Raw genomic sequence first — 13,575 nt, forward strand, 5'->3', positions numbered from 1 at the left:
GAAGTCCCACAGGGGGCCCTCCCCATCGCCTGCCTGGTATCCGCCACAATGGAGGGCCTCTCTCGTAGCCGCCAGGGGGGGCAAAAGGGGGCACCGGCAGATTCCAAAGATGCTCAATGCAAGAGCAACCACTCAAGCAAAGTTTATTGCAACCAAGCCATGCGGCACTGGGTAGCCAAGGTTGGCAGGGCGTGGAAGCTGCCCAGCCCTCCTCAAAGTGCACATAAACAGGTTTCGTTCTGCTTCACAAAAAAAATAACACACGTCGTGCCCTCGCCTCCTCCATTTCCCAAGCAGATGTTTTGCAGGGAACATGGCTGACTCCCCCAGAGGGCAAGAGGGCACCTGTGCTCCTTCCCAGCCTGCAGCTCCAACACCTGGGAGGGAAGGGACTCCTTGCCACCTGGGTCAACAAGAGCAGAGGCACCGGAGGGAATCCAGCGCAGGTTTCCTGGCTCCCTTCGCAGCTGTTCAAAGCCCAGGAGGCACAGTGGAGGGTGGGGGCATCCTACAGAATGATGCCAGCCTGCAAGCAGGACGCCTCCTTCGAAAGGCCCCTGGGCAGCACCTGCCAGCCTGCGTTCCTTAGATGGCAATTCTTCCAAGCCTCACCCAAGCAGGGGCAGCTGTGAAGGTGAGCAGGCTGGGCCGGTGTCGCTTGCCCAAGGGAGCCAGCCCCGCCCGGCTCACGTTCTCTGCTTCGTGGCCCATGAGAAGAGGCGTCTACGAAGCGGGGGCTTCTCGTCCTGAAGGACCCGCGCGGTGCGGGGAGAGCGCCACACTTTGATGGTGTTGTCTGCACAGGCTGTCAGGAGGAGCTCCTGTTCCACAGGGCTGAAGGCCACCGAGTTGACCACGTCGTCATGCTGCAGTTTGGCCAAGCAGATGTCGTAGTGCCGGTCCCAGATGTATCCGTGGCGATCCTCAGCCCCACTGCACGGGAGGAGGAGACACGTTGGTGGCCACGGAACAAAGCTGGAAGAGATGCTCCGGGAACATCACCGCCACCAACCGCAAGCCACCCACTCCCTTGCTAAGGAGCCTTCACTGGGCAGAGAGGAGGGAGGGCAAGGCTCACCTGGCTACAAAGTCCTTGCTGACATCAAGGAAAATGAAGTTGAACTCTTCGCTGGGGGTGTAGGCTCGGTGTGCCCGCAGAGCCCGCTTGGCCTCCTTCATGGTCTTCAGGTCCACCACGCGCAGCTCAATCTCCTCTGCGATGGGCGGCGGCTGCAAAGGATCGGAAACAACGCAGCCCTCGGGCCAAGCGCGGCTGTTGACGTACAAGTACCTGGAGAGGCAGGGAGAGAGAGACGGGGCAATTCTGCTGGCCTCGTGACGGTGAGGTGAGAGCTGGCCAACAGGGCTCCTGCTTGGCTGGGCACCTGGCAATCTCCCAACACATCCAGCCCTTCCTTCTCCAGCCCCTCCTGAGCCTGTGGTCCCCCACCCTTTCACCACTGAACTCGGGCATCGTGCCACCTGGCCCCCAACCCATGCCCAATTTCTCTCTGTCGCTGGCAGCGTTCCCTACCTGTGGTCTGGGGAGAGGCCCATGCCAATGATGTGCCCATGAATATCAATGACATGATCCAGCGAATCGAAGAACCTGTCCGAATTCCTCTCTTCGCCCAGAACAGGCCCTGCGGTTGTCATTTGGTGGGGAAGGATCTGCTTAATTCCTAGAGGGGAAGCGAGAAGGGAACTGGCTAGCTTGCCCCGTGTCTCGCAGGGTGGCACCAAACCTCTTTCTCTGCCTCCGGTCAGACCGAGAGAGGCAGGCGACCTAGCCGGGCACCGGGCCTCCAACTGGAGGCAACCCAATATCAGCAAGGCTTTTTCTGTTGCTCGTCCCCAGGCTCTGGTCCCCAGTCCCTGGGAGGAGAGGTTGGCAGAAGCGCAGTGGCCCTTTCTTCCACCCCAGGGAAAGGGCGCCCAGGTCCCTTACCAATCTGGTGCGGTGAGTAGGTGAGGCAGCCGGTGGTGAAGACCAGGTATTTCTTGTTCCCACCCTGCATGGAGAGCAGGTTGGGCTCCGGGGGCTTCGTTCGGTTCCGGGCCAGGAGTCGGGCCACTTTCGTCTCCATCTCCATCTCTGTCATCATTGGCCGGACGTGCCCCGCCATGATGTCACTCAGGAAGCGGTCCAGCCCGTCTTCGGTCCCTGCCTCCCCTTCGGCCGCTGGGAAACCCCTGCGCTGGGGCCTCTCCTCCGGCTCCTGGCTGGGGCTCTCCTGGGGGGGAGGAGCGGGGCCTTCCTCCACCTGCTCTCCAGGGCTCTCCAGCTCCTCAGGAGAGCTGTAGCGGCCACAGTCGACCACCAGGACGGTCCGGATGGCGCTGGCGTTCAGGTTCTGGATTTTGAAGAGCCGCTTCACCACGTTAACGTTCTCGGACTCGATGCCCTGCGAGGGGAGGGACAAGCGGGGTCAGGCCATGGAAGCCTGGGGTTCCCTCCCCCCCCCGTCACCCCAGGGCCGCAGCCTTGCTTCCTTCACCTGGAAGGCGTTGTTCAGCCACAAGACGGAGCAGGAAGTTAGGTAGCCAATCCGATGGAGGTTGCTGGAGATCAAGTTGGTCTCGTTCAGCCAGCAGCCAAAGACGTCGAAGGGCTTGTTGCGGACACGGGACAGGAGTTCGAAGTTCTCTGAAAGAGGAAGGGGGGGAGGGGCTCAGGAGACCCCGAAGGGGGAGGGGTGAAAGGTCTTCAGCCAGGAGGATTTGGAGCCTCCCCTCCTCCCGTCTCTCCCTATGCAGCCAGGATCCCCAGGAGGAGGAGAGGCGGCTCCTGGCCCTCCAAAGCTTCTCATCCCGGCCCCATCCAGGCTCTTCCCGGGAGAGTCCAGGCTCTCTCCAACCTCTCGGCAGGCGCCCCGCAAGCCTCCTTACCCAGCCCGATGACGGCAATCTCCCCCGAGGAGGAGCTCCGGGGGCCCATGAAGACCCCCGAGACCAGGAGGAGGGAATCGTCTGCGTTGAACTGGGAGAACTGGGTGTAGCTCCAGTTGTACTTCTTCATGCTGGAGCTGTGCAGCAGGGAGACCGGCAGCTCGTTCCTCCAGATCTGCAGCCAGGAAGGATAACGGAACAGGGCCGCTTTGCACAGGCGCAGCCACGCCGGCCGGGACCTTCCCTCCCCCCCGACCCGCCCCCCTCCGGCCCCCGGCAGACCTTGACGGTGCAGTCCTTGGAGCAGGAGGCGAAGAGGCGGCCGCTGTGGGCGAAGCTGAGGTGGAGGACGGGGTCCCCGTGCTCCCGCAGCCTCTGCACCTCCACGCGCGGGACAGCATCGGCCAGGCGCTGGAACTCCCCGAACCAGGAGGCGGCGGCTGCGGCGGGAACGGAGAGAAGCTCCCGAGGCTGCGCGGCCTTCCGCCCGCCGGACCCTCCCCCTCTCTCTCCCCCTCCTGCCCCGGGGGGGCTCCGGGTCCCTCCCCCCCCGCCCTCCTTGGGGAGGGGCTGCCGCTGCTGCGGGGGGGATCCGCCTGGGCCGCCCCTCCTCCTCTCCCCCCCCCCCCCCCCGCCGACCTGGGTGCCGCGGGACGTTCCGGGCGACGCCGTAGTGCCGATAGAAGAGCCCCTTCCACAGGACCTCGTCCCGGGCCACCCGCCGCCACTGCCGGCACACCCGCCCCGCCGCCAGGACGTCCGGGGGCGGCAGGTGGCGGAAGATCTCGACGAGGAGGCTGTCGGGGAGCATGGCCGCATCCTGCTGCCGCCGCCGCCGGGCCGCCCCGACCAGGGAGGCTCCCGCCGAGAGCGGCTCTCTCCCGGCCGCGAACCTCCTTCCGCCGACGGAAGCCGAGAAGGGGACACTGCCCTCCCGTTCCCCCGCCCCAACTCCGGCTCTGCTTCGGCCAGACTCGACCAATCGAGCCCTGAGCGGAACTGACTTCCACGGCCCGGAGAGGGCGCTCAGGCGCGCTTTCAGGAGCGGCGGGAGGCGAGCGGCTGGCAGAGGAATTCTGGGAGTTGAAGTCGGGAGAGGTGATCGGGGAGCGGGAGGGGGGGGATGCAGACGAGTTCCAGAATAAGGGAGGAAAGGCGGCACTTCAAGGACCGCAGAGCGTTCTCAAGGCGGCATCAATGGGGGCAACTGGACCACGCCAGCCCCGATGTTACTCGGATAGCTGACAAGCAACGCTGGAGAGGTCCTACTTTAATGGGTTTATTGCTTATTATCCTGTGGACTTTATTATTTATCCTGTGGAATCGCAGGCACAAAAGAAAATAAACCTTTTTAATGAGTTTTATGCTTATTATTCTCTGTCTTTATTATTAGAAGCCGTGTTATTAATATTAATAGGGAAATGGGAGGCTCAGGGGCTGCAGAAAAGGCACAGAAGAGGGAAACCTGCTTCAAAAGCCGTAACCCGTTAAAAAAAGCCTTATGATGACTTCATTATTGAATGTAGAAGGTCATGATTTACTGTTGGGATGGCATGCTTTTTTATGGTATAAGGGAACTAAAGCACATGGTTATTTCAGAAGACATTATATAAGGGAGGCCTTGTTATTAAATTGGGAAAAGGTTAAAAGATTACACTACTTAAAAATTCCAGTCTGAATATCAACGATTGAAGCATTTTTATATCCAATAATATATAAAAAGGAACAAACAGATATGTTGAAATATTGAATACAGAGGGTGAACTCAAATCTATCCAAGAATTGAAACAAGAAGGAATAGAAATGAATTGATACTCATATGTACAGATACAATTTAGATATAATGAAGATAGAAAATCAAAAGGTTTTTACAATAAAATGACCGAGTTAGATAAAATTCTAACAGGTACTGATGAAACAGTAATTAAAAAACTATATGAATAGTTATTGGAGGTTAAATTACAAGAGGAACAAGTTAAAGAAACTATGATAGCTTGGGGGAAAAACTTTAGGCATGGGATAGATTTAGAGAAATGGCAGAAATTGTGGTCTCAAAATTATAAAATGACAATGTCTACTGCATATAGAGAAAATTTGTATAAAATGTTTTACAGGTGGCATCTACCCCCAACGAGAATTGCAAGAATGTCCAAGAATAAATCAGAAAAGTGTTGGAAATGTCATCAGATACCGGGCTCATATGACCACATGTGGTGGACTTGCATTGAAGCTAAAAGATACTGGACTAAAATTCACATATGGTTGGAGAAAATGATACACAAACACATAGATCTTAAACCAGATATCTTTTTATTGGGAATTATACCAGAAATCTATAACAAAGACTTAAAATATTTGATTGTAAACATTCTAAAAGCAGCCAGAATCGTATTTGCAAAAAACTGGAAAAATGAAACAATAGCAAAACAGGAAGAAGTTATTCGAAAAATAATGGAATGTGCTGAAATGAGTAAATTGACATTAGAAATTAGAGAACATGAAGATGAGCAATTTTATAAGATATGGGTCTTGTTTTATCAGTGGCTGGGGGGAAAAAACTGGAAATGAAAAATGTTTTACTTATGTTTTAACTGAAGGAGCTAAGTGACAATATAATTATGCTGTGAAATAGACTAACAATGATACAATGAAAGACTGATACATATATGAATTGAATACTTTAGAACTTTTGTTTTAAAATGGATAAGGATAACAATGAATTTATGTATACTTAATAGATTGGTGATATAAGGTATAACTTTAAGTATATATTATAAAGATATCTTCTTGTTGATAAATAATTTTAATAAGGAAGTAATTAAAAATTGGTATATATATGAAGTGACTATTTAATTTAGAATACCTTGTTGAAAAATGAAGGAATAGCATCTTTGTTTGAATGTATGATGTATAAGGACAATAATGAACATAAGCATACTCGATAGTTGATTGGTGGAATTATACATAATTGAAAACAGTGATATACAAATATAAATGGTAATTTTTTTCCATATCGGGATATGTGATTATATAAAGGCATATTGTTATTAAATAGACAATCAAGAATGTAAGGGAATTATTGGGAAAAATATTAATTGTAATTGAATATACATTGTACAATGAAAGTGAGGTACCTAGTTATATTAGATGAAAAATCTGTGATTGTAAATGTAATTGAGAATATGGATGCAAAAACACGACATGCTGTATGTAATGGATGAAATCATTTTTTTAAGTTGTTTTTTTATGTTTAAAAATAAAAACAAATTCCAAAAAAATAATAATAGCTGTAACCCGTATAAAAAGCCTTATGATGACTTCAATGCTAACGCTAAGGGACAGTAAACTGGACAATGTCGGAACCGCAGGAACAAAAGAAAATAAACATTTTTATGAGTTTTATGCTTATTATTCTCTGCCTTTATTATTAGAAGCCCTGTTATTAATATTAATAGGGAAAGGGAAGGCTCGGGCTGCAGAAAAGGCACGGAAGAGAAAAATCTGCTTCAAAAGCCATAACCTGTTTAAAAAGCCTTATGATAACTTCAAGGGACGGAAAACAATGCCCCCCTGTGGACAAGGTCGGAATCGCAGGCACAAAAGGAAATAAACCTTCAGTGCTAGCATTAAAGGACAGAAAACTGCCCTCCAGTGGACAATATCGGAACTGTGGTAAAAAAGAAAAACCTTTAAAATGAGTTTTATGCTTATTATTGTGTATAGTATTAGAAGCCCTGTTTTTAATATTAATAGGGAAAGGGGAGGCTCAGGGACTGTAGAAAAGGCACCGAAGAGAAAAACCTGCTTCAAAAGTGTAACCTGTTTAAAAAGCCTTATGGTGACTTCAATGCTAACTCAAAGGGATAGAAAACAATGCCCTCCTGTGGACAATGTCGGAACCGCAGGAACAAAAGAAAATAAACATTTTTATGAGTTTTATGCTTATTATTCTCTGCCTTTATTATTAGAAGCCCTGTTATTAATATTAATAGGGAAAGGGAAGGCTCGGGCTGCAGAAAAGGCACGGAAGAGAAAAATCTGCTTCAAAAGCCATAACCTGTTTAAAAAGCCTTATGATAACTTCAAGGGACGGAAAACAATGCCCCCCTGTGGACAAGGACAGAATCGCACGCACAAAAGGAAATAAACCTTTTTAATGAGTTTTATGGTTATTATTCTGTGTCTTTATTATTAGAAGCCATGTTATTAATATTAATGGGCAAAGGGGATGCTCAGGGGCTGGAGAAAAGGCACAGAAGAGGTAAACCTGCTTCAAAAGCTGTAACCTGTTTAAAAAGCCTTATGATGACTTCAATGCTAACTCTAATGGGCAGAAAACAATGCCCTCCTGTGGACAGGGTCGGAATCGCAGGCAAAAAGGAAATAAACCTTCAGTGCCAGCATTAAGGGACAGAAAACAGTGCCCTCCTGTGGACGATGTTGGTACCGTGGGGAAAAAAAAACCTTTAAAATGAGTTTTATGCTTATTATTGTGTATAGTATTAGAAGCCCTGAGTTTAATATTAATAGGGAAACGGGAGGCTCAGGGGCTGTAGAAAAGGCACAGAAGAGAAAAACCTGCTTCAAAAGTGTAACCTGTTTAAAAAGCCTTATGGTGACTTCAATGCTAACTCTAAGGGGCAGAAAACAGTGCCCTCCTGTGGACAGGGTCGGAATCGCAGGCACAAAAGGAAATAAACCTTCAGTGCTAGCATCAAGGGACAGAAAACAATGCCCTCCTGTGGACGATGTTGGTACCGTGGGAAAAAAGAAAAACCTTTAAAATGAGTTTTATGCTTATTATTGTGAATAGTATTAGAAGCCCTGAGTTTAATATTAATAGGGAAAGGGAAGGCTCAGGGACTGCAGAAAAGGCACAGAAGAGAAAAACCTGCTTCAAATACCTTAACCAATTTAAAAAGCCTTATGATAACTTCAATGACTTCAACTCTAAGGGACAGAAAACAATGCCCTCCTGTGGACAAGGTCGGAATGGCAGGCGCAAACGGAAATAAACCTTTTTAATGAGTTTTATGGTTATTATTCTGTGTCTTTATTATTAGAAGCTATGTTATTAATATTAATTGGGAAAGGGGAGGCTCAGGGGCTGAAGAAAAGGCACAGAAGAGGTAAACCTGCTTCAAAAGCTGTAACCTGTTTACAAAGCCTTATGATGACTTCAATGCTAACTCTAAGCAGCAGAAAACAATGCCCTCCTGTGGACAAAGTCAGAATCACAGGCACAAAAGGAAATAAACCTTCAGTGCCAGCATTAAGGGACAGAAAAAAATGCCTTCCTGTGGACAAGGTCGGAATCACAGGCACAAAAGAAAATAAACCTTTAAAATGAGTTTTATGCTTATTATTCTGTGGGTTTATTATTAGAAGCCATGTTATTAATATTAATGGGCAAAGGGGAGTCTCAGGGGCTGAAGAAAAGGCACAGAAGAGGTAAACCTGCTTCAAAAGCTGTAACCTGTTTAAAAAGCCTTATGATGACTTCAATGCTAACTCTAAGGGGCAGAAAACAATGCCCTCCTGTGGACAGGGTCGGAATCGCAGGCACAAAAGAAATAAACCTTCAGTGCTAGCATGAAGGGACAGAAAACAGTGCCCTCCTGTGGACGATGTTGGTACCGTGGGAAAAAAGAAAAACCTTTAAAATGAGTTTTATGCTTATTATAGTTTATAGTATTAGAAGCCCTTTTTAATATTAGTAGAGAAAGGGGAGGCTCAGGGGCTGCAGAAAAGGCACAGAAGAGGTAAACCTGCTTCAAAAGGAATAACCCGTTTAAAAAGCCTTATGATAACTTCAATGACTTCAACTCAAAGGGACAGAAAACAATGCCCTCCTGTGGACAAGGTCGGAATCGCAGGGAAAAAAGGAAATAAATCTTTTTAATGAGTTTTATGGTTATTATTCTGTGTCTTTATTATGAGAAGCCGTGTTATTAATATTAATAGGGAAAGGGAAGACTCAGGAGCTGAAGAAAAGGCACAGGAGAGAAAAACCTGCTTCAAAAGCTGTAACCTGTTTAAAAAGCCTTACGGTGACTTCAAGTCCCTCTAAGGGGCAGAAAACAGTGCCCTCCTGTGGACAGTGTCGGAACCGTGGGAAAAAAGAAAAACCTTTAAAATGAGTTTTATGCTTATTATTGTGTATAGTATTAGAAGCCCTGTTTTTAATACTAATAGGGAAACGGGAGGCTCAGGGGCTGTAGAAAAGGCACAGAAGAGAAAAACCTGCTTCAAAAGTGTAACCTGTTTAAAAAGCCTTATGATAACTTCAATGACTTCAACTCAAAGGGACAGAAAACAATGCCCTCCTGTGGACAAGCTCTGAATCGCAGACACAAAAGGAAATAAACCTTCAGTACTTGCATCAAGGGACAGAAAACAGTGCCCTCCTGTGGACGATGTTGGTACCGTGGGAAAAAAGAAAAACCTTTAAAATGAGTTTTATGCTTATTATTGTGTATAGTATTAGAAGCCCTGTTTTTAATATTAATAGGGAAAGGGAAGGCTCAGGGACTGCAGAAAAGGCACAGAAGAGAAAAACCTGCTTCAAATACCTTAACCAATTTAAAAAGCCTTATGATAACTTCAATGACTTCAACTCTAAGGGACAGAAAACAATGCCCTCATGTGGACAGGGTCGGAATCGCAGGCACAAAAGGAAATAAACCTTCAGTGCTAGCATCAAGGGACAGAAAACAATGCCCTCCTGTGGACGATGTTGGTACCGTGGGAAAAAAAAACCTTTAAAATGAGTTTTATGCTTATTATTGTGTATAGTATTAGAAGCCCTGTTTTTAATATTAATAGGGAAACGGGAGGCTCAGGGGCTGTAGAAAAGGCACAGAAGAGAAAAACCTGCTTCAAAAGTGTAACCTGTTTAAAAAGCCTTATGATAACTTCAATGACTTCAACTCAAAGGGACAGAAAACAATGCCCTCCTGTGGACAAGCTCTGAATCGCAGACACAAAAGGAAATAAACCTTCAGTACTTGCATCAAGGGACAGAAAACAGTGCCCTCCTGTGGACGATGTTGGTACCGTGGGAAAAAAGAAAAACCTTTAAAATGAGTTTTATGCTTATTATTGTGTATAGTATTAGAAGCCCTGTTTTTAATATTAATAGGGAAAGGGAAGGCTCAGGGACTGCAGAAAAGGCACAGAAGAGAAAAACCTGCTTCAAATACCTTAACCAATTTAAAAAGCCTTATGATAACTTCAATGACTTCAACTCTAAGGGACAGAAAACAATGCCCTCATGTGGACAGGGTCGGAATCGCAGGCACAAAAGGAAATAAACCTTCAGTGCTAGCATCAAGGGACAGAAAACAATGCCCTCCTGTGGACGATGTTGGTACCGTGGGAAAAAAAACCTTTAAAATGAGTTTTATGCTTATTATTGTGTATAGTATTAGAAGCCCTGTTTTTAATATTAATAGGGAAACGGGAGGCTCAGGGACTGTAGAAAAGGCACCGAAGAGAAAAACCTGCTTCAAAAGTGTAACCTGTTTAAAAAGCCTTATGGTGACTTCAATGCTAACTCTAAGGGACAGAAAACAATGCCCTCATGTGGACAGGGTCGGAATCGCAGGCACAAAAGGAAATAAACCTTCAGTGCTAGCATCAAGGGACAGAAAACAATGCCCTCCTGTGGACGATGTTGGTACCGTGGGGAAAAAAAACCTTTAAAATGAGTTTTATGCTTATTATTGTGTATAGTATTAGAAGCCCTGTTTTTAATATTAATAGGGAAAGGGGAGGCTCAGGGACTGCAGAAAAGGCACTGAAGAGAAAAACCTGCTTCAAAAGCTGTAACCCATTTAAAAAGCCTTATGATGACTTCAATAACTTCAACTCAAAGGGCCAGAAAACAATGCCCTCCTGTGGACAAAGTCAGAATCACAGGCACAAAAGGAAATAAACCTTCAGTGCCAGCATTAAGGGACAGAAAACAATGCCCTCCTGTGGAAAGGGAAGGCTCAGGGGCTGCAGAAAAGGCACAGAAGCGGGAAAGGTCGGAATCGCAGGCACAAACGGAAATAAACATTTTTAATGAGTTTTATGGTTATTATTCTGTGTCTTTATTATTAGATGCTGTGTTATTAATATTAATTGGGAAAGGGGAGGCTCACGGCCTGCAGAAAAGGCACTGAAGAGAAAAACCTGCTTCAAAAGCTGTAACCTGTTTAAAAAGCCTTACGGTGACTTCAATGCTAACTCTAAGGGGCAGAAAACAGTGCCCTCCTGTGGACAATGTCGGAACCGTGGGAAAAAAGAAAAACCTTTAAAATGAGTTTTATGCTTATTATTGTGTATAGTATTAGAAGCCCTGTTTTTAATATTAATAGGGAAAGGGAAGGATCAGGGACTGCAGAAAAGGCACAGACGAGAAAAACCTGCTTCAAATACCTTAACCAATTTAAAAAGCCTTATGATAACTTCAATGACTTCAACTCTAAGGGACAGAAAACAATGCCCTCATGTGGACAAGGTCGGAATCGCACGCACAAAAGGAAATAAACCTTTTTAATGAGTTTTATGGTTATTATTCTGTGTCTTTATTATTAGAAGCTATGTTATTAATATTAATTGGGAAAGGGGAGGCTCAGGGGCTGAAGAAAATGCACAGAAGAGGTAAACCTGCTTCAAAAGCTGTAACCTGTTTACAAAGCCTTATGATGACTTCAATGCTAACTCTAAGGGGCAGAAAACAGTGCCCTCCTGTGGACAGGGTCGGAATCGCAGGCACAAAAGGAAATAAACCTTCAGTGCTAGCATCAAGGGACAGAAAACAATGCCCTCCTGTGATTTTATGGTTTTTTTTAATGGTTTTATTAAACACTTATAGGCCGCCCTTTTCCCTGAGGGGACTCAGGGCGGCTTACAATAATGAGGGAGGGGAGTGCAAGACAAGACATAAAAGAAAATGTGAGTAAAAATAATTAACAATAAAAGCACAACATTCAGTCGGCATTCGGGCAGGGAGAGAGTAAAGTCCTATCCCCAGGCCTGACGGGATAGCCAGATCTTAAGGGCCGTGCAGAAGGCCTGGACGGTGGTGAGGGTGCGGATCTCCACGGGGAGATTGTTCCATAGCGTCGGAGCTGCAACTGAGAAGGCTCTCCTCCGCGTAGTCGCCAGTCGGCACTGACTGGCGGATGGAATTCGGAGGAGGCCTACCCTGTGCGACCTGATGGGACGCAGGGAGGTAATTGGCAGAAGGCCAAATAGTCTCTCAAATAGCCAGATCCACTACCATGGAGCGCTTTGTGGATGGTAAGTAGGACCTTGAAGTGCACCCGGAGATCAACAGGTAGCCAGCGCAGCTCATGGAGGATCGGTGTTATGTGGGCGAACCGCGGTGCGCCCACGATCACTCGCGCGGCCGCATTCTGGACTAGCTGAAGTCGCCGGATGCTCTTCAAGGGCAGCCCCATGTAGAGCACATTGCAGTATTCCAGCCTAGAGAGCACAAGGGCTCGAGTGACTGTTGTGAGGGCCTCCTGGTTCAGGTAGGGCCGCAACTGGCGCACCAGGCGAACCTGGGCAAATGCCCCCCTGGTCACAGCTGACAAGTGATGGTCAAAATTCAGCTGTGGGTCCAGGAGGACTCCCAAGTTGCAGACCCTGTCTGAGGGGTATAAATTTTGCCCCCCCCAGCCTGATTGATGGAACATTAGCCAAATTGTTGGGAGGAAAACAGAACAGCCACTCGGTCTTGTCCGGGTTGAGTACCAGTTTGTTAGCTCTCATCCAGTCTTTAAAAGCCTCAAGGCCCCGGCTCATCACGTCCACCGCTTCATTGAGTTGGCACGGGGCGGACAGATACAACTGTGTATCGTCCGCTTATTGATGGTATTTTATCCCGTGCCTCCGAATGATCTCGCCCAGCGGTTTCATGTATATGTTGAATAGTAGGGGGGATAAGACCGAGCCCTGCGGCACCCCATAAGTTAGGGGCCTCGGGGACGATCTCTGCCCCCCCACCAACACCGACTGCGACCTGTCCGAGAGGTAGGAGGAGAACCACTGCAAAACAGTGCCTCCCACCCCCACCTCCCGCAGTCGTCGCAGAAGGATACCATGGTCGATGGTATCGAAAGCCGCTGAGAGGTCAAGGAGAACCAGGATGGACACATGGCCTCCATCTCTGGCTCTCCAGAGATCATCGGTCAATGCGACCAAAGGGGTTTCTGTGCTGTAACCGGGCCTGAAGCCGGACTGGAAGGGGTCAAGATAGTTAGCTTCCTCCAAGGTACGCTGAAGCTGGAAGGCCACCACCTTCTCAACAACCTTCCCCACAAAGGGGAGGTTGGAGACTGGACGGTAGTTATTAAGAACTGCTGGATCCAAAGACGGTTTCTTCAGGAGGGGCCTCACCACCGCCGCCTTAAGCGCGGTGGGGAAGTACCCCTCCCGAAGAGAGGCGGTAACAACCGCCTGGATCCAGCCTCGTGTCACCTCACTGCTGTTGGCAACCAGCCAGGAGGGACACGGGTCCAGTATACAGGTGGAGGCACTCACAGCTCGCATAGCCTTGTCCACATCCCCGGAGGAAACATCCTGAAACTCAACCCAGAGATGGTCTGCCAGATCATTCCCTTGTGTCTCGGCTGGATCTGCAGGAGTGGAGTCCAGGTCCGATCGAAACCGAGCAACTTTGTCCGCCAA

At 47.9% G+C, this 13,575-nt stretch overlaps 1 protein-coding gene across 2 annotated transcripts; it reads right to left on the reverse strand.

The window, feature by feature from the left end:
- Positions 1–126: 126 nt before the first annotated feature.
- FBXW5 (F-box and WD repeat domain containing 5) lies at positions 127–3,801 on the reverse strand. Of its 2 annotated transcripts, none has more exons than XM_032233643.1 (8): positions 3,529–3,801; positions 3,172–3,329; positions 2,890–3,064; positions 2,499–2,647; positions 1,949–2,405; positions 1,535–1,682; positions 1,079–1,291; positions 127–933 (listed from the first exon to the last, which is right to left on the reverse strand). In XM_032233643.1, exons 1-8 carry the CDS (start codon positions 3,698–3,700, stop codon positions 687–689), a joined length of 1,719 nt encoding a protein of 572 aa, XP_032089534.1. In that variant the 5' UTR covers positions 3,701–3,801; the 3' UTR covers positions 127–686. The 2 variants fall into 2 exon arrangements, with proteins under 2 accessions (XP_032089534.1, XP_032089533.1); XM_032233642.1 differs by having other exon boundaries at positions 127–975.
- Between the last annotated feature and the right edge of the window lie 9,774 nt (positions 3,802–13,575).

This window comes from Thamnophis elegans, chromosome 16 (assembly GCF_009769535.1).
Source record: "Thamnophis elegans isolate rThaEle1 chromosome 16, rThaEle1.pri, whole genome shotgun sequence".
Classification (NCBI taxonomy): Eukaryota; Metazoa; Chordata; class Lepidosauria; order Squamata; family Colubridae; genus Thamnophis; species Thamnophis elegans.

Excerpts from the sequence above, each read along its gene's own strand:
- FBXW5 (XM_032233642.1), bottom strand. The coding sequence starts at position 3,700 with ATGCTCCCCGACAGCCTCCTCGTCGAGATCTTCCGCCACCTGCCGCCC. Across the intron at positions 3,330-3,528 it reads GAACGTCCCGCGGCACCCAG|CCGCCGCCTCCTGGTTCGGG; the intron begins GTCGGCGGGGGG and ends TTCCCGCCGCAG. Across the intron at positions 1,292-1,534 it reads GGCCTCTCCCCAGACCACAG|GTACTTGTACGTCAACAGCC; the intron begins GTAGGGAACGCT and ends CTGCCTCTCCAG.